The 19,690-nt window shown below is 36.5% G+C and overlaps 1 protein-coding gene across 2 annotated transcripts in view; it reads right to left on the bottom strand.

Moving 5' to 3' along the window:
• Window positions 1-19,690, bottom strand: part of nr3c2 (nuclear receptor subfamily 3, group C, member 2) — a 97,067-nt gene that overhangs the window by 29,602 nt on the left and 47,775 nt on the right. The window contains exons 3-5 of one of the 2 annotated variants that reach the window (XR_006370435.1): window positions 14,804-14,931; window positions 4,567-4,683; window positions 408-715 (exon numbers count right to left, since the gene is read on the bottom strand). Coding sequence is in view for 1 of the 2 variants with exons in the window: in XM_044114680.1 (XP_043970615.1) it covers window positions 374-715; window positions 4,567-4,683; window positions 14,804-14,931 (587 nt within the window). In the remaining variant the exon portion in view is untranslated. Of the gene's footprint in view, window positions 1-373; window positions 716-4,566; window positions 4,684-14,803; window positions 14,932-19,690 lie in introns of both variants that reach the window. The other variant, XM_044114680.1, reaches the window with a different exon arrangement.

The following is a 19,690-nucleotide window of genomic DNA, read 5'->3' on the forward strand; positions in this document are numbered from 1 at the left end:
TAAAAGGTAGAGGAGCTAGATTGTTTTTCACAGATTATCTGTCTTATAACAAACTGTCATGAATTGGTGACAGTTTCAACAAATATGGAAAAAAAAATATTTTTTTTTTATAAAAGTTACATACTGCAGCTTTAATGGCCCATTTTAATCAGGTTTGATAACATTTTCCCCCTCTTGGGGAAATATTTTTAGAACACATTCATTAAATGCATCTAAATTGTCCTATAATTCAAAATCTGCCTGTATTTGTTAAAAAAAAAATCTAAATACATCAAATTGGGAGATTTTCTAAAAATATCTTTGAGCACTTCTTGAGTCTTTTTTTTCTAATCCCTGCACAAAAGCAGCATTTAGACCTCTGCAGGTCACTAACCTGGAAGTACTTTGGCCCACTTCACCATGCGTACCATCTGCTTTCCAGCCAGGCGGTTGAGACTGGACAGCAGGTGGTCAGTTGTGTCCGGCTGTGTGTTGTCATAGCCAGAGTACACCTCTTCGGGCTCGATCAGCTCCAGCACGCTGCAGATGGAGGGCGGCAGAAAAGGTGTGACCACCCCAGGCCCGTGGGGCACCAGGGCATTGGCAGCGCTGGCACTCAGCTCCTTCTCTGAGGACAGGTAGCCGCCTCCAACGCCACCTGTGGCAATCTGGGCGTCTTTGGAGCTCTGCAGGTCCTCGTTGACTCCCTTCAGTTTTAACTTTTTAGACTTCCGTGCTGTGGGGAACAAAACAACCATATCAACAGAGAATTTATGGCTACATTTCTTAAAGCTGCAGTGCGTGACTTTCATAAAATATATATATATATATTTATATATTTGTTTTGTGATAGTTTGTAATGAGATAAACTACGAATAGCTCGATCTCCAGAAATGCACAGCTCCTGATCAAAAACAACAAATCAGAGACAGGAGTAATGTCTTTTTGCTGTCAATCATCCTTGTGTACTTGCTGTTCTAATTCTAACTGCGCTAATGGTGGAGAAACAACTTACCGTAACAGGAAAACCATTTATCTGTCATCATTGGCCATGCTAACTAGCTTAGCATTCATTACAGGATCTGCTATATGGGAAGAAATTGCACACCAGGATGATTGACAACGCTAAAATCTCCCAGCTCTGGTTGTTTCTAATTAGCACTGGGAGAAGTTAGAGGAGTTTGATTTTTTTCATAGATTATTTATGTCATACCTTACAGTTTCAACAAATACTTAATAGAATATTTTTTATAACTGTTACAAACTGCAGCTTTAATCTGGAATTATGAGATCACAGCAACCAGAGACATAAAAAAAAACATCCAAATATCAATAAAGATGACTTTTTTTTTTTTTTTTTTGTGGAACCTTTTAATTTTTCTTGTCACATAAAGTACATATTCCAGGAAAGGATTCCCTGTTTCTTAAAATAATTCAGTTTTGCTTCAACTCATGTGATTTTATGGACAGCCTGGTCATATTGGAAAGTATTTTATTGGAAAATTTATTCATAAAATGCAACATTATTGAGCTGACCCCCGACTTTCACTCCACACTTATTTTCCAGCTCTCATTAACAAGAACATTAGCTTGTTAAAATTATCAATAAAAAAGCTTATATTAAAACCCCTGGAGTCAAATTAATTATCCATTTTAATGTCAGCTCATGATTAATTTTTCAATATATTTTGAACTTTATTTTGCTCCATAATTGAATTTATTAAGTTTAAGCTCTGTTATTGCGTATCAATAAAATACACCCACCAATTAAATCAGTGGAGAAACTGCAATTCTGGCACTCACACATTTTACAATACAGGAATGTATAATAAATGAAAAAGTATTTTGGTCTTTAAGTGTAATGGTAACATGATTGTTTCACTGATTACTTTCCACGTATGAGACAGAGTGAGTTTATTTCACTGTGAGGAATGTCACAGATAGAGAAGGATTTCCAATAATCTTTAATGTCCAGACCTGGTTAAAATCTGAAAATAAAAAACAAACTAGCAAAAGAACATACCAGACATTTAGGAGATGCTTTACATTCACCATATGTTGTCAAGTCTGGGTTAGATTGTTTTTTTTTTTATACAATAAAAAAATAATAATTTTAAAAAAGCAAACTATTTGAGTACAAATAGTTTTTGAGCTCATTCAACTGCTACAGTAATCACAATATATGTATTATTACAAAACTTTGTTGAGATTTCTAGTTTGTTTATCTCTTTATTTGCAACTTGAAACCTATTCAATGGACTAAAAAGCTTCTAAAATGATGGAATATAGTTACATTCATCATCCGCTTTAAGCTTTCATAGTGACTCATACATTTTCATCAGCTCCTGTTTTATCGTCGTCTATCACCTCCGTTGGAAACTGACCTTTGTGTCTTGTGTTTATTTAACTCAGAAGTCATTTGTTGTTATTCAGACTTTATCCAGAATCAAGAGAGTCAATTTATGAAATATTTTATTATTGGTAGTTCATGAACGTTCAAACAGTGACTGGTGGTATAATACCAGGAGAACTCTAGTTGACATACTGCCATCTGATAGTTTAATTGTTAAATAATTGACAATATAGTGTTACTTCTGAGCCCATTAATTACAAAACCTTTTTTATGACTGACTGGGACAACAGGTGGCGTATTGAAACCGATCATGTTGTTGGTATTGGTTTTCTGCTTCAGAACCCACTTTAACACTCTTCTTTCTTTGTGTACAATAACTAATAGGTTTAAGATGGTTTAGGTTTTCTAGAGTCATTACTGGTAAATCTACTCTAGAAAAATTCCTCTAAAAAGTGCCTATTTTCATTTTTTTTATTCTTTGTTTGGGACGACATTCGGTATTTCTTACTGCTTTATTATCACCTTCATTTTTGTTCCTCTTTTTTTCCGTTTATCTCCCAGTCAATTTCTCCAGCTTTTCCACAATTCTGTGATCTCAGAAATTCACACAAAATCAACAAATTCCCAAATTTTTCCACGCCACTGGATGCTAATATGAGTTTATTGCTAACTTTCCGCAAAATTGTTAAAAAAATAAAAGAATTAAGAGACTGCAGGTGGCAGTATTTCTTACTTTTACTACACCGCTCCCAAAACTTGACTTGATATCAAGTTATAGATCAATATGGTAACAGAAATCCAGCTATCTATACTTTAAAGACTAAAAATGTGTTTTTTTTTCTTTTTTTTGCACATCCTTTTTCTTCTTTATGTAGATTTTGGAATAGGTTTAGTAATATTTCTAATATATCACTATATAATCAAAAAAATCACAATAAATTGCAAAATTCTGAAGGGATTTCCTCACTTATACTCAAATGCCAACCTTAGTGGATATGATTTATTAAAGACTTTCCATGGAGGTAAAGAGAAGGAGTTAAACTATTACTAAAGCCTTTTGAGAGACTTTAACAAGTAAGAATATTATAGAGCATGTATGTTCTACGATACATTTTAAAACAATCACAGGATCCAGAGCTTAAATGCTATAAAAGTGTCATAAATTATGTCGTTAGACACAATTTAGACACAACTTGCTAAATCTTTTGCTGACTTAGCAAGTTGTAAGTCAGATCAAACCTCTTATTTTTCCTTTTTCTTGCTGTCAGGAGTTGGGATTTGTGCAGTTTATTTAAAATTTATTAAACCTGTTTGTTTCCACAGCAAGGAATGGCAATGTGGGGCTTTTAAACTATAACTGCAAATAAGAATAATTACCTGTTATCAATGCTTCATTGCTCCAATATCACTGTTTTTAATTCTGAACAATGAAAACCCACCCAAGAAATATTACAAGTACATAAAACAAAACAGAATTGAAGTTTTGCAAAAAAAAAAAGAAATAAAAATAAATAAAAATCAGGGACTGTTAGTATAAAACAAATCTAATTCATTCACTAGCACAGTTAAATGAATAATTTTAATATTTTAACAAATGTTTATTTAAATGTAATTACAGCTGCAACAGTAAAATAAACAGATTTTTTTCTAATTCCCCCCCAGTTCTAAAACAGAGTAATAGGGTCACTCTAAGAAAATAGAAAACATAAAATTGCAAGAATAATGTCGTACAAGACTAAAGTCATAGAAATGTAAAAATAAATCAGAAGAAATACGAGAATAAAGTTGAAAAAAAGTGGTGATGTTGCAACTTTATTCTCGCAATATTATATGACTTTATTCTTAAAATATTATGACTTTATTCTTAAAATATTATGACTTTATTCTTATGTTGCAACTATATTCTTCTATTATTTCAACTTTATTTTCTTGTAATATTATGACTTTGTTCTCATAATTTTATTCATTTTTCTTTCCATGGCCCTAACACACCATCATAGGATTCTTTTTAAGCAGTGTAATTTTTACTAAGACACAACACTGAGCTTTCATCAGAACATGAAATACAGTAGACGTGATTTAAACTCATGAACATCTAATGACTCAGCATCTCTAGGCCTCCTGTGACTACAGCCAGACCTACTTTTCCATATCTATCACTCCCTATAAACAGACTCACGCTTCCTCAGGTGTTGACATGTGACAGAGCAAATCTGGAATTTCAAGCAGCTCACCTCCAAGGTTCATCCCAGCCTGAAGACACTTCCGTACGCGACAGGCTGGGCAGTTTTTCCTTCGGATCTTATCAATGATGCAGTCATTTCTGCCAGCGCACAGGTAGTTGTGCTGACCTGAAAGAACAAACAGACCTTATGAATTTGGAGCCTCACATGACGCATCAAAGAAAATAAATGTGGTGTTTGACAATCATGGAGAAGAATCACCTTGAATTTAAAAAAAAAATTAATATTTTCTGAAAATTCATAAACATCCTTGTGAAAATTAAATGGATTAGTTATTTTTCCCGTGTTATGAACCATATATGACTGTTAGTGCGTCGTACAGTAAATAGCATGAGGGATTTGGTGGAAGCAGGGGACTGGCTGCAGCTCGGCTATTTCTGACAGTGATGCTAACATGGCGAGAATCCCTCCTGCCTCCTGCCTAGCCCTTAGCTAAACCCAATGATCTCCCATTTCAGAGTGCTTCCTTCCGCTCCACTAGCTCTTCACTGTACAGCTCCCCTCCTCCTCTTTTCACTCGTCTTCTCCTCTATAACTGCGTCTCAATCCCTTTTTTCCCACACGTCCGCCAGCCTCTGAGCGCCGTACACCCACACACAGGCATGCTCCTGCCTATGCACAAACACAGTCATTCACTCACAAATGCACACATGCATGAAGACACACACACGTATAGATATTTTTTATATTTGAAATAAAACACACATTCAAAAAACAGCACAGCGCTGGCTCAGACTGAATGACACGCAGAGGCATTGTGACCTCAGTGACCCCCAATGCAATGTTTACTTTCCCTAGGCTTTTAGTTGACATTATGTTAATATAATGTTGAATAAATGTGTCCATGTTCATAAGTACCTTCCCGTATGCTTATTTCATAACTTACAAGATTTTCGCACAGACTGAATGTCACGTATGAGCATGTTTGTTTGCTTACTTGCAGTTATCTGCAAAGAAGACATTCTGTATCCTTACAATCTACATCATGGGATTTATGTTTTTTGTGTACAGGACGGAGCAGAAGTTGTTTTCTGAGCTAGCAGGAGCAGTGCGCAGTGTGTCTGTCTGGCTGCTGCCAAAAGCCAAGGAACCGAGCTGCAGGAGGAGAGGCAGCAGCTGTAGCCCCACCACTATTTCTGGCTAAATCACATGACCGTTACATAAGCCCATTTTTCTTGCTCTAAAAAACAGTAAACTGCGACACAGGAAACACAACGGAGCCATATCCTTCCCCACCTCTCCCCCATCCCCCTCCTGCTCACATAGAAACACATGCACTTGGATAGGCCAGGATGGGAATTCTGAAAAACTCCAAAGCTTTCCGTGTCAACTGAATTTGCTCACTCCTGTGAGTCTTGTCAATTACTGTCAGAGTGAAACACACTTGAAGAGGCCTAGTCAAACTGTGGCGCTTTGGATGGATGCGCGTTCGGGAGTGGGTGTATCTGAGAGGGAGAGAATTTGTTTATTTATTCACTGTTTGCATGCACTCACGCAGCCTGTTTACCTCTGAATATATGCATTTGCCTATCAATCCTGCAAGTGACAGGGTTACAGGCAAGAGTAACTTTTTTAGTCTTACTCTAGAAAAATGAAGAAAATTGATTTTTAGGATTACAATATCAGATTTTATACTTGCAATTTAATGTACATATTATTCTTCTAAATATCATCTCTATTTCTAGAGATGATATTAATATCTGTTTTGGTCCCAAAATTGAAAACAAATTCTAGGTCTGGTATTGTGAAAATATACACAATCCACATTCAGTCAAATTCTATGCTTTATTATTTATTTTATGTTATTTAGAATTTCCAAATGCACTTTCTGAACCATTTGAAAGAAGGTTTGTGTCCATTTATTTGTACATGTTTTGTTAAGAAAGTCAACTTGTTGTTTTTGTCAGTTTCTTGATTATTTATTGTACTCTGGCTGTTATCCACCTTATTACACTGACTGAACAAATTAAAGTTGTTTTTACATGTTTGACCAATCTTGTGAAGCTATTGATGTATTAAAGAGTGCTTCAAAATCAATTTGAAATCAAGTGCATTTATGTCTGTGTTTTAAAAAATAAATGATTGAAGTCATTTCAGCTGTTTTTCTGTATCAGATACTCAGATGTCTGAATCAGTAACATCATGGTTATTCCACTAAATATCCATTTCTGAACTTTTCCTGAGTTAAAACAGTAGTATTGTTGTTTCTAAATGAATATGAACTTGTTTTCTTTGTATTATTTGAGGTCTGAAAGCACTGCATCTGTCATTATTTTGACCATTTCTCATTTTCTGCAAATAAATATGACATTTATTCTTGGAATTTTGGAAACATTTTGCCAGTAGAACATGGAATAAAAGAAGAACGTTCATTTTACTCAAACATATATCTAAAATCAAAGAAACCGATCATGTTAAGTGGTTAAGTTTTTCCAGAGCTGTATATAGAGACTGTACTTTCTACATAAACTGGGCTCTTCAGACTCAATAACTCAATAATTTTTATGTTTTATTCTGCTTTTATTGGGCATACCTTCCCTATTTGATGCAGTTTCCTCCCGAGATGTTGGACATATTTTTTCTGTTTGCTCCATGCCGTTGTTTTTTATTTTTAAGAGGTTATGAGGCATGATGGCTGAACCCTAAACTGCTGCTGCACAAGTTATTCAACAGATGTTGCTAGGCAACCGAAGACAGAGTGAGTTAGTTGATGCCACCAACTTAGCTAAGTTGGCAGAGAGACGTTGAGCAGCTAAAGCCTTTTCTCCGCCTACATCCCCCAGAATGCCATGCGGTCCTGGATCAGAATTCAGTGAAATTATTGAATTGATTATGTGTGTCTCTCGCAGTATATATTGTTATTGATTTATTGTTCAGCATTAGGTTCAAAACTCTGTGAAAGATAAAAATCTCAGGGGTGTGTTTTATCTTTGTTGTTTTTTTATTCTGTACACAAACTCCTGCAAAACTTTCACAAAGGAGTATGAGCCTTGCTGAAAAGTTACTTGTAGGCTACCTACACTAAAATCTGGGCAAAAATAGTTGGTAAGACTTTGTGTTTTTGAAGTGCAGTCAGTCATTGAGCTCTTGTTCAATGTATGATGTAAGAAAGCTACATCAGATAAGGTAATCCTAATCTCCATCAAATAACTGAAAAGAAAACAAAGTACCATAATTCATGTGATCAAAAATAAAATTAGTTTTACTGGAAACAGAGAGGGCACTCGTTTTTGAAGGTAAAATTGTTTTATTCTTCCAGCTTTTGAGCGTATTATTAAACCTTTTAAGAAATCAAGGCAGGAGTTCACTCACATCTACTTTTAACTGATGTTCTCACAATCTGGCAGAAGCCTAATGAGTAATCTATGTTGTCTGTCAGCTGCAGCATACATCAGTTATGAGAACACTCATCTAAAAACGAAACACAATACGGTGTCCCACAGAGAGATTCCACTTTAACTACTATAATCTACGCTGTGGTTTCACATTGTTCAGATAAAATACAACAGATTTACCCAGAAATGTTGAGCCTCAACCTGAAACATGCAAACGCAGCAATAGCCACACACAACTGACCAAAGAGACCAAAGGAAAAGAATGACAACAACGCTAATGGAAGTCTAAAAATGGATTTGGCATCGGGCACTAATATAACTGTAGCTATGAACTGGCACTACTGACATGAAATGGCTTAAGATATATTTTAGGCATGTGTCACAGTATGTGTGGAAGAGGATTCAAGAAAAGAAGACTTGTTGGAGATTAAAATGTCCCGAAAATTGCTGCCATGTCGATCTACTGCTACTTTATTTAATTGGACATAAACAACCACAAAATAAGGACAATGTTTTCGTGCCTAGCAATATCATAGTAGCAACATAACATAAACAATCTTTACTCCAATTTGTTTACTAGTGTATTCTCCTCTACAATACATAAAGGCTAAGGTTTTTCCATTTTGCTTTACCTGCACTACATGAAATGCATCTAGTCATCATTTCAGCCTCAGTGTGACAGGTGAGAATGTGAAATACAAAAACATTCAATGGCTCTCATATGCCCCTTACAAAAAGATTTAATTTCACAAATATGTATCTTTAATTTGAAGAAAGGAATTTGAAGTATCTTTGTTTTATTCTCCTATCTTCTTCTAATGATTATATAATACATCCTAATGTCTAAATGCAATTTAGAGCACAACATAACATGTTATTTTTCTGCATTCAAACTGTGTCTTTAAAGTAGACAAAAAATTGCAGCTTGAGTTTCAATAAGAACATCCGGTTGGTTGCAGAGTAAAGGTGTAACCCACACTGATGTCAAAGAACAAAAGGATCACCGGGGAACAGGAAGAGATGCAGGTCAGATTATATCCACCAGAGAGACTTGTGGGTCAGTCCAGGTCAGAGGAACTGACGGCATGGAAGAAGCAGCATTATGTCGTATCACTGCTACTGAATCAAACATGGCAGACGTAAAGTGATCACCAGCTTCAAATCTTTTCAATTTTACTCTTTCTTTTTGATGAAAAATACTTGTTTCATTGGCAGATTATTCCAAATATAACAAGAAATTTTCCCATGTTATAAGGGAAATAATCTGCCAATGGAACTAGTACTTTATTAAGGTACTATATACTGAAATCCAGATCCTATATCTTTGTGAAAAATTACTTGTAAGTTAATTTTGTTTTATTTCAAGTGTATTAAGATATTTGCCCTAGAAACTAGACCAAAAATACTGAAGATTTTGTTTTTCGGTGCATATAAATAAACTGAATTGAATTGAACCTAAAATGAAAGTAATTTTACTTTGTTACAATAATTTATTTTCCGGAAAAATTACAAATGTTTGATTTAGTAATGTCACAGAATATATTGTTACTCTAACCTTCAATCATAAAAAATTGTCAGTTTTTTAGGAATATTCAAATTTTTTTCTTGTAACTATGTGACGTTAGTCAAGAAATTCTGTTTTTTTTATGTGTGAATATTTACTCCTCTATGGTAAAATTTCTTTCTTTTAACCGTCGGACCTCATGAATGTTTTCTTATTCACTTTTCCTCCAGAAAACCAGGGCAACCACTAAGCAAGACAAATTTCAAAGATTATTAAAAAAGTAACGCAGCTTGAAAGAACAGCACATAAAAGTTAAGGAGCATGTCATTACTGTAGGCCCACTTTAAGACACACATTTGTCTTAAACTCCTCCTGAAGCCTTCGACTTTATTCAAACTTAACAGCTTTGAGATTTACAAACTGACAGGGAGAGTGTTGACATGTTGTGCACGCTTTCTATTCAAACAATATCTGGTGTGAGACAAGTTAAGAGCAGGGATCCAGATATCTCTGTTGGAGTAAATGGCTCTTTTCCAACTGCTGTCACGTGAGCGTCCTGCACACACAACAGGAAGAGCTTACGCAGCGGTGGGAGGCTTCTTACAGTCCAATCCAGCGGAGAAAATCACCTTATTGGACGGCTGAGCTGCCGTTCAAGCAGAAACTGCTCTGGTGTCCTCAGACGACCTTTTATGCAGAGCCAGTTCAAAGCAGGATTGACACGAGTGCCATGGAAACCGCAGCCCAGCCAGACTGTAGAACCAAATGAGCCCATAAAAGTTCAATATATGTAATATCAGTGTCGGTTTGAGCAGGCGGAGCTAAAAGCAGAATTTGGTGTTATTATGAAGAGCAGACATGCCAAGCCACTGATGACATGTGAATAATAAGCTGGCACTGAACTTCCCAAATGTGCTCCGCATGGAGTCGATTATTGAGCGCAGCTGTTTTACATCAACAAACTGGTCTTTTGTTAAGTAGAGGAGACAGTGCAGAAGCACGTAGGAGTGAAAAATGAATGAATGTATAGCAATTAAAATAAAGATCCATATTATAAGACATGGATTTGACCACAAACGTTTAGGTTATTGAGCGTGTCTTGATGCGATAACTTTATCCTATTATCAGTAGCTCTAGATCCTGATCCGCAGCAGATGCACCCAGCTCTGACAAACTCAATAAATCTATTGCATACCCAGTTCAGAAACACCCATGGCAAAAAGAAATGCACCCCTTAAAGGGGACCTATTATGCTGCCTTGAACAGGTTAGCACAATAGGTACAACACATGTTCATCACATTAAATCATTCTTAAACATTTTATCCCGCTTAGTTCTGCCTAATTTGAGCTCCGTCCAAACTGAGCTGCTTTCTTTTGTCATTTTAAATCCAAATAAGCTGCAGCTGGCCACATACCCCCAACTCAATATTTACACTCAGACATGAAAATGGGTGCAAACAAATGCGCAATTATACAATCACACATCTTTGAAAAGCAAAAGTAGAGCCTCCTGAACAACCACTGTCAAGAATGAAGAATTATGTACCTACATGAACTGAAAAGCCTTTCAGAGAGGAAGAAGTCATTATCAAAAGAAACAAAAACTGTGATTAGAGTTTTCAAATTCACACAGGGACAAAATCTTAAATTTTTGGTGACCTGTTTTGTGGTTTCATGATGGACAAAATGGAAGAAGCTTGCAACCCTCAGTAAACCATTCCAACTATGATATGCGGGGGTGGCAGCATCAGGATCTGTGGACCTGAGTTCCTTCAGATCTCAGTCCTATAATAAATGAGCTAAAAATATACAAAAAAGGAGAGTGTGAGCAAGAAAGCCTACAGAATGACTCATTTATGCCAACTTTGTCAGGGGAATGGAACAATTATTTTATCAGAAGAATAATCAGAGCTTTTGACCCAATTTATAAGGCGATTATAAGAAATAATATATTAATAATAATTGCAAGCTGGTAGATTTGAAAATAAGTAAAAATATAAAACTTAAAAAAATTATTTTTTATTATTCTGAAATTTAACAAATGGAAATAATTTTGGTAACTGACCTAAAGCAGGATACATTTAATCCGATTTAATGTGAGATTTTTGAGCAAACTTAAAAAGAGTGAATATTTGTCCCTTTGACTGGGACTATATTTGGATGCTGAAAGGCCCAGGTGGCCAATAGAAGCTCTAAACAGATGGTTTCAATTTAAATACAGCAGGAGAGTTCAGGTTCAGCTCTGCAATACGAAAGCCACCTAAAGCTAAACTGTCTGCCACAGATAAAAGTGAAACAAGTTTTCCCACAATCAGATCATTTTATCTGATTTGTTGTCTGCAGAATGCTAACCAGCTTGGCGGTGAAGGACTGTGAGCCATTCAGTCATCTAATGAACTACAGCCGGCTGAAAGGTTGTGTCCCCTGGGGGCCACTGTGCCAAGAGAAATTAGGCACGGGTCTGGATTGCACCCCATCTGCAGATGCCTACACTCTCTCTTTCCATATGCTGCATGCCAAGTCCGTGTTTTGCTTTTTAGAGGAAAAAGGAGGAGAAAGAGGAAGACAGTTGGGAAAGAGGAGGAGCAGAACGTCTCCTCACGTCCTAACTTACACCTCTCACTGCTGACACATCACTTTCCATCCCTCTCCTTGTTACTTAGTCTCCCAGCTCCTCCTCCCTTTATCTCTCCGTCTCTGTCTGACTTTTTCTTTGTCCTTCCTCCTCCCTCCCCACCTCGCTGTATCCGTTTCACCGTCCTCTATCTCCCTTCACTTTGCAAAATCCTTCTCGCACTATTTTCATCCTTTGCTTTGCTTCGCCTTTCCTCTCGTTTTTTTCCACCTCAGCAGCAGCTGTGGAGAGGTCAAATGAGGTAACAGCTCACAAGTTGACATCACTACGCTGCACACTTTGCTTTCGGAGTTTGCACGGCTGCAGTTATTTGGCTGAAACAAATGTGGTTTTAATACCATAATTACACAGATGGGAGCTCTGTTCAGGGCTTCACCTGACTAGCGCGCGGTATCGTTCACATCTTCCATGAGCTATCTGCCTGGCAGCCTTGAAGCAGCAGCTATGGCATGTCTAATTTAATAACCACAGACACATAATCTGGTTTCAAGTCTCGGCAATGAAAATGTGTAAATATCATTCAATTAGGGCATGATTTCATTGAGAATCACTGCAATTCCTCTAGTGGTCAGGAGATCACCCAAAGCGCTGGCAGGAAACACATTTCTCCCCTTCTCACAAGCGCTGGGGTTTTCAATGTGTTTTGCATTCAAACACTCATCTAAATGAGTTAGGCCAAGGCCTCAGGCAGCAGGCGCAACATGAAAAGCACATTATGACTGTGGCTGATATTTTTCCCAAGCTAAATATAACTTAAGAGCTGTTCCCTACTGATTTTTTCCCCCGCTTTTCATTATGCTTGTGTAAAACAGGTCACACTCCCAAAATTGAAAGCTTATATTTGGTTATTTTAGGAATGATTTGGGAGAAAAAAAAAGCAAAAAAAAAAAAGCATGCTTTCTCTCCAGAACCTTTCTTTAAAAATCTGAACAACCTCTTAAATATTCACTTCATTAGTTTGAAGGGAAAGGACTGGCCCAAGGCTGTATAAGGCACTAGGCAGAGTTTTATTTGCAGGACTGCAGATTGGGAAGTCGGGAAGTGGGGCCAACTTTAATAGCTGCTCACAAGCATTAGACAAAAGACTTAAAGGGTGATATAATAACAAATGACAAATGTAACCCAGATCAGACAAAGGCTGCAGAGACAAATAAATTAACATTAAAATAGTAATATAAGCAAAGTCTGCTTATTACAACGGAGTATTTAGGCCACAGATATAAAGCTGAGCGACTTAAAACCATTTTTGTTCCTGTTGCCACGAGCCACCAAAATGCAGTTTAGCGTAGTTTTAATATCATTTTATTTCTAGCTTATTTTTATTCTTTACTCTTGTTCTAATGAGGATGCAATTTTAGAGTTTTTTTCATTTGTTTATTTTTAAGGTTTTTAATCTTTTGAAGTATTGAGCACCAGACAATTCTCATATTATATTTATATCTATATTTATTGTTAATATAGAGTTTCCTGTTTGACAAGAAGGCTGACTCATGTCATTGCAACCAAATTTTTCTAATGCTATGTAAGAAGTTAGTTGATTGATTGATTGATTGATTGATTGATTGATTGATTGATTGATTGATTGATTGATTGATTGATTGATTGATTGATTGATTGATTGATTGATTGATTGATTGATTGATTGATTGACGTGAAGAAAATAAATAAAATAACGAGAATAAAGTCAAAATATGACAATAATATTGTAGTATTAATAGAATTGTCATGATACTTTAGTCTCGTAATATTTGACTAATTTATGACTTTATTCTCATGCAAGTTTATTCTCATAATATTCTGATTTTAATGTTTTATAAATCATAATATCGACTTTTCTTTAATTTTATAACTTTATTCTCTTAAAGTTCATTCTTATAGTTATTGTTTTTTATTACTAATATGGCTCAACTACTCTGTCATAGCTTTTACATCCAGTCAAAACATAATTAAACTCATAAAGAGATTTTCCTAAATGCTTTCTGTGGTGATGAATGATGGGAAACTCCTAGAATTAATAATTGCAATACATTATTATTCGATCTTTCCATATTCTGTAGAGTTTCTGCCAACCAGGTCTTCTTAGTTTATTTATAGTTAGAGAGAATGTATGTTTTTTTCTAGCTTTTTGTCTTATTTTTTTAATTGTGGCAGCTTGTTGCAGCAGCTCTATTAGGTTCATTCTCATTTGTTCTATTCTAGACTTTTAATCATAATTTTTTTGATTGAGGTATTGCAAACCTGGACAAATATTTACTCTGGTTTTGGAAACTGTGCTACCGGAAAGATTTTTACTCCTTGAGACATTTGTTATGATGAAACAAATTGTTTTTTATATAATTTTGACCATATGTCAGGTATTATCTGAGCATCTCCAAAGCTCAGATAATACCTGACCTATGACCCCAAAATCCCAAAGGAGTTGAAACAGAGGCTTGATGGATGCAGAGCAAAACCAAAGAGCAGAGAGAGAAGTAAGTTCAAATCATCTCTAGCTCCAACATCTCTCTTCCATAGCTCTCAAGAGATTTGAAAAGGAGCGACAAAAGCAAATGAGGTGGGTTAGCAGTGCTAGTATTTTTCAGTTGATCTGAATTAAAATATTCAAAAATCACAGCATCAAACTGTCACAATAGTATTGGTATTACTTTCTTATTATGCTGTTTGTTTTTTATTCTCTCAATGAACCAAAACCAAACCCAAAAAAAAAGACTCAGTCCAATGATAACTTCTGTAAAGATGGAAACCAGGTTTACCTTCCACGGCTCTTTTGAAGAACACTTTGCAGCTTCCACACGTCACCACACCGTAGTGACACCCGGACGCTTCGTCTCCACAGACCAGGCACACTTTGGCCGTTGAGGAAGGTTGTCTGAGCGCTGAGCTGAAAGGACACACAGAAAAATAAATTTTAGGGCATCAATTAACGAAGGATTTTATTAAAGATGTCAACCAATTCCTGACTGACTGTTGCCTTATTTTTACAATTCGAACGACAGCAGCAGCTCAATGTGGCTGGTTATAAAGATGTCTCTTGACAGAGAGAGGAAAAGAGAGAGAAGGGATTTTGAGATCCTCTGATTTATGGCTCCACTGGGCTTACAGAGATGAGGCTGACAGAATTATAGGGGAGATTATTTAAATTCAATAGGCAGTGAGACAAGGAACAGGATGTCAAACCTAAACCAAACCACTCGTCACCTTTTTCAGAATAAAATGGGTGAATTACTGGAAAAAGTGTTGTAAAATGGACAAAAAAGAAAGACGAAATATTATTCAAGATTAAAGATTGTACAGCATTCTCTGTGAGATGGCAGGACTGCTCTACTTTCTCATTCACAATCAATAGAGAGGTGACTGAACTGATGGATGTGTTGAATTATTTCCAGATCCATAGCAACGTTTACTTTAAAAACATTTATCTCTTTTCCTAACTGCATTTTTACACCATCTGGGAGGATTTCCTCCAAACAAGGCACATTTCTAGATGGTGATGGAGTGTCAAATATCAAAGTTGCTGATTCTTTGCTGAGCCTTTTTAATGTTTTCATAAATGAATAATTTGATGCTGGTGTTACTTTGTTCCACAATCTGTTAGAACCAGGGCTGAAATAATTACCTGATTAATTGTGATCAACTGATTATGGAAATAATCATCAACTAATTCAACTGGAGTAAATATACTCACAAACAGGCAAATTGTATTCAGAGCTGTGATTATTTCAAAACTGTACATGTATACATATTTTAGAATTGAAATACAATTTAAACAAATTTTTGTATGTAAATATGTTCTACCAAGAAGTTTTATTTTTTCTCTAAAAAATAAATAAATAAATCTCCTACTAAGCACCATTTGTTGTGTCAATTCTTTTTAAATCTTTAATTTTCTTTTATTTCAGAATTTTTTAAAATTCTAAGTTGAAAAAGTTCTGTCTAAGGAAACCCAGCAGACTGCATCATAGCAACAATAGACAAGCGCTTGCTTAGTGTTGTTGAGTCTCCAGTAATCCTTGATACTGAGCATGCATGTGGTGACAGTGGACAGGAAAACTTCCCCTTTAACAAGAAGGAACCTCCATCAGAACCAGAACATGTCTCAAAACAGTTGATTGAGCAACTGTTAGCAGATCAAACGGTTTGAGAAGACAGTTTGATCTGTCTTCTCCCACCTGGGGGTTTGAGAAGACAGATCTAATGCACAAAGAGAAACAGATGAACTGATGCAGCATTATTCCTGTTGATGGAAAGTAAAAAGTTAAAAGAAGAAGAAGACTGATTAGTTAATGGCAGCATTAATGGTTGGGAGTGGCTGTGCTTTGACTAACCATTATGTTTAGCCTTCAAGAGGAACCTGAATTTGATGAAAGTGAAGATGCCTTAACCTGAGAGCTTTATGAGATGCTCCAATTCCTATAACACTTGTATGTGTTTCAGCTTTAAAGGTGCTTTTACAGATAACATCTCCAACCATGGACACTAATGCACCCCTATACATTATTTTGTTTGACTTGTTTATCGCCCATTAGCTGAACAGAATGTCAAACCATAATTTTCAAAAACAAATTCACATTTTTAATCTTCTGACCATGGGACAGTGTTTTCCACTTGGCCTCAGTCCAACAGTAAAAAGCTCATAACCAGGGAAGGATTTTCTGGATTTTTTACAGATATTAAAGTTTCAAGGTAACTTTATGGCTGCAGTAATTAGCTGTGATCAAAGGGTATAGTCTTCAAAAGTCTTCCTGAAAGCAAGCAGTGACTTATACAAAAAAAAAAGAGGACTGTTTTCTGAATGTAGAAAAATATCTACTGGTGATTTAGAGCTTCATCCTCATATTCTATTGACGTAATGGGCCAGAGAAGATAAAGTCCAAACATTTTTTTGACGTTTTGTTGCTTGATACATCCAGGCATATTTCAGAAATCTCTGAAAATCTTTCTCCATGGTCACCTACAGACTCAAGACAAGGTTGTAGACGAAGCAGTGCTAAGAGTTTAGGTCAGTGTCCAGTAAATTTTTAGTTCTATGGCAATAGCTCATTTTTGTCAGTCTCTTTCATGTGGGATCTTCCTTCTTTATATCATGAATACTATGATGTGTATCTGCAAATTTTACCAACACAAATTTAAATTTTAAGACCATTATGTATGAAATATAAGACCTATATCTGGACAGAAATGTAACAAAAAAAAAAGACATATTTTATAAAGTTGTGCCAAGCTTTTTGAACAGAATGCATAAAGCATTGTACGCTTTGGCAACAGAAGTAAGGTGGTGGGAAAGGCAAATATTGTCCTGCCAACTGCCGATAAATTTGCACTTACCAAAGATAGACAAACAAAACGTAGCAAGTTAGCTTGAAAAGGCTTATTAACAGCTAGCGGTTACCTCAACTGCCTCGTAATGAAGATGTCTGACTGTGACTCAAACTTTTGTCCCACAAGAAAAAATATACATGTAATATAGGTAGATTGAATAGTCAGATTACATCAAAATTCAAGACCTCTGAATTATGTATTTGAAGCCAATGTACAAATTTTCTATTGAATTTGTGACATTTTAAGACTTTTTAAAGACGCACAGACACCCTGTATGAATCATGATTGAAGGTCAGGGTCAAAATGTAAACGGACTGGTAAATTAAGAACTTCCTTTTCTGTCTATACTCTTTCTTGAAGCTGTTAGACCAAGACAGACAGAGAATGCAAAGCCCTGATTCACCTCTTCATCACCTCCTCATTCCACAATCAGCCATAAACAAGACAAGATCCTTCAACTTCTCTCTTGAGACAGAGTTCAACTCTTGACCAGGAGAGAGAAATTCATCTTTTGCCATTTGAGAACTTTCTAATCAGAAAGTCGCTCGTATCCAAGCTGCTTTGCATTCAACACGAAACACTCCAGAGCAAAAGGACTCGTTTTCACATCGCCCCGGGTCAAATTAGCGCCGCACCAAAGAAGTACTTAAGAAAACAACACAAAAACCTCCCTGAGTGCAAATTCCTTCTTCATGAAATGTAAACATCAATAAAGTGGTGTCAGATTTCTCTTTTGTCATGGGCAAAAGACCACAAGTCATTTCTCCCGGAAGCATAAGACATGCATGTTTGTTTTGGTTGAATTTACCCAAAATTCCCTGAGCTATTGTCCACTTAGTACTTTCTGATCATTTTCCAGTCCGCTTGGCATTCATATATGTATATGAACCGTGCCAGTGTTCACTTCAACCAAACCAACATCTAGGTTTGTAGGCAGACCAGAGTTTGCTTTGTTGATCATCTATTTGTTCTGCGGCAGGAGAACCTAGTGAGAAGACGCAAACTCCTTGCAGAAAGATCCTGGACTTTGAACCCAGGACCTTCTTGAGTACCAACTTCACAACTGTGCAGCCGTGGAAAACAACATATTTGTATAAAGGTTACACACTGCAGCTTTAAGAGCTTTGTGTATTCATAGTTTGTTGTAACCATAAAGTTATAGATTAATCTTAGATGTAGCATTTCCCATCAAGCTGACACACAAAACACACAAACATGTGGATGGGTACAAGGAGAGAACACTTTGTATCAAAACATCAAAAGTGGCCTCAGCTTCTCCCTCTTTTCTGTGCTAATTACCTCTTTTCCATCCCAATCAATAACATGCAAGGTGATTGTCTGGTTAAAATTCTTCATACAGCCTCCATCAAACCAGCTGCTCGGGTCTCTCTCCTCATCCTCTCTCTGTCTCTGCTCCCTGCAAGCACATTTCCTCCAGGGGACGAGCTGGAAAGGTGTACCGCAGCACACTCAGATACAATCACGACCACTGATCTAATTCCCTCTTGTCCGTCTACACACACATTCAATTTGTTAGGACGCTTAGAGGAGTCTCTGGTGAGGTGTTTGTCTGGCTTGATCTTTCTGGCACGGGGCCTCATGGTTTCACCTGAGGTGAGTGTTTGTGTGTGCAAATTCAGTCCATGTCAAGATGTGTTTTTCAGCATGTTAATGCACTGGATCCTTCTCTGTACTTTAGTGTTCTCACACCAACACAAAGTGATGTTAGGAAGGAGACAACACAAGCCAAGAGAAGCAATCCTGGAAAGATTTCCAGCCAACAACAACAAGAGCAGCAAAAAACTAGGTCTGTTTCTAAGTCTGCCTACAATATTAAGTCGCTGGTCAACTCCTTTAATAGTGCCACGCATTAAAACCTCTTCGCATGCTGCATGCCTGTTTCCTGGTCAACCAGCAAGGTGACTTCCCCTCCCTTAGAGAAGTATATAGGTCATTCACTTTCTGCTTATGAAACCGGAGTAGACAGGCCAGGCTGCAGTGACTGTGCACCAGAAACAGCTGCCGAAAAGCAACCAAAGCAAAGTGAGCAAACAATCACAAAGTAGTTATTTTCTTTTTGCAAAATGAAAACTCAAACTACAGAAAGAGGTGGAACAAGATCTCAAATTATTAAAAAGTCACCATATTTTGCATCAAAGGTGGTGAAGCACTGTCTAAACTGGTACCACTTTGTCTTGGGAACACCACGACCAGCTAACGGTTTGTCGCTAACAAAGCTAAAATTCCTACACTTTTTATACCTTTAAAAATTGTTTTAAGCATAACATCAAATTAAAAGAGATATTCAAAGGGCGAAACAT

This window comes from Gambusia affinis, linkage group LG04 (assembly GCF_019740435.1).
Source record: "Gambusia affinis linkage group LG04, SWU_Gaff_1.0, whole genome shotgun sequence".
Taxonomy (NCBI): domain Eukaryota; kingdom Metazoa; phylum Chordata; class Actinopteri; order Cyprinodontiformes; family Poeciliidae; genus Gambusia; species Gambusia affinis.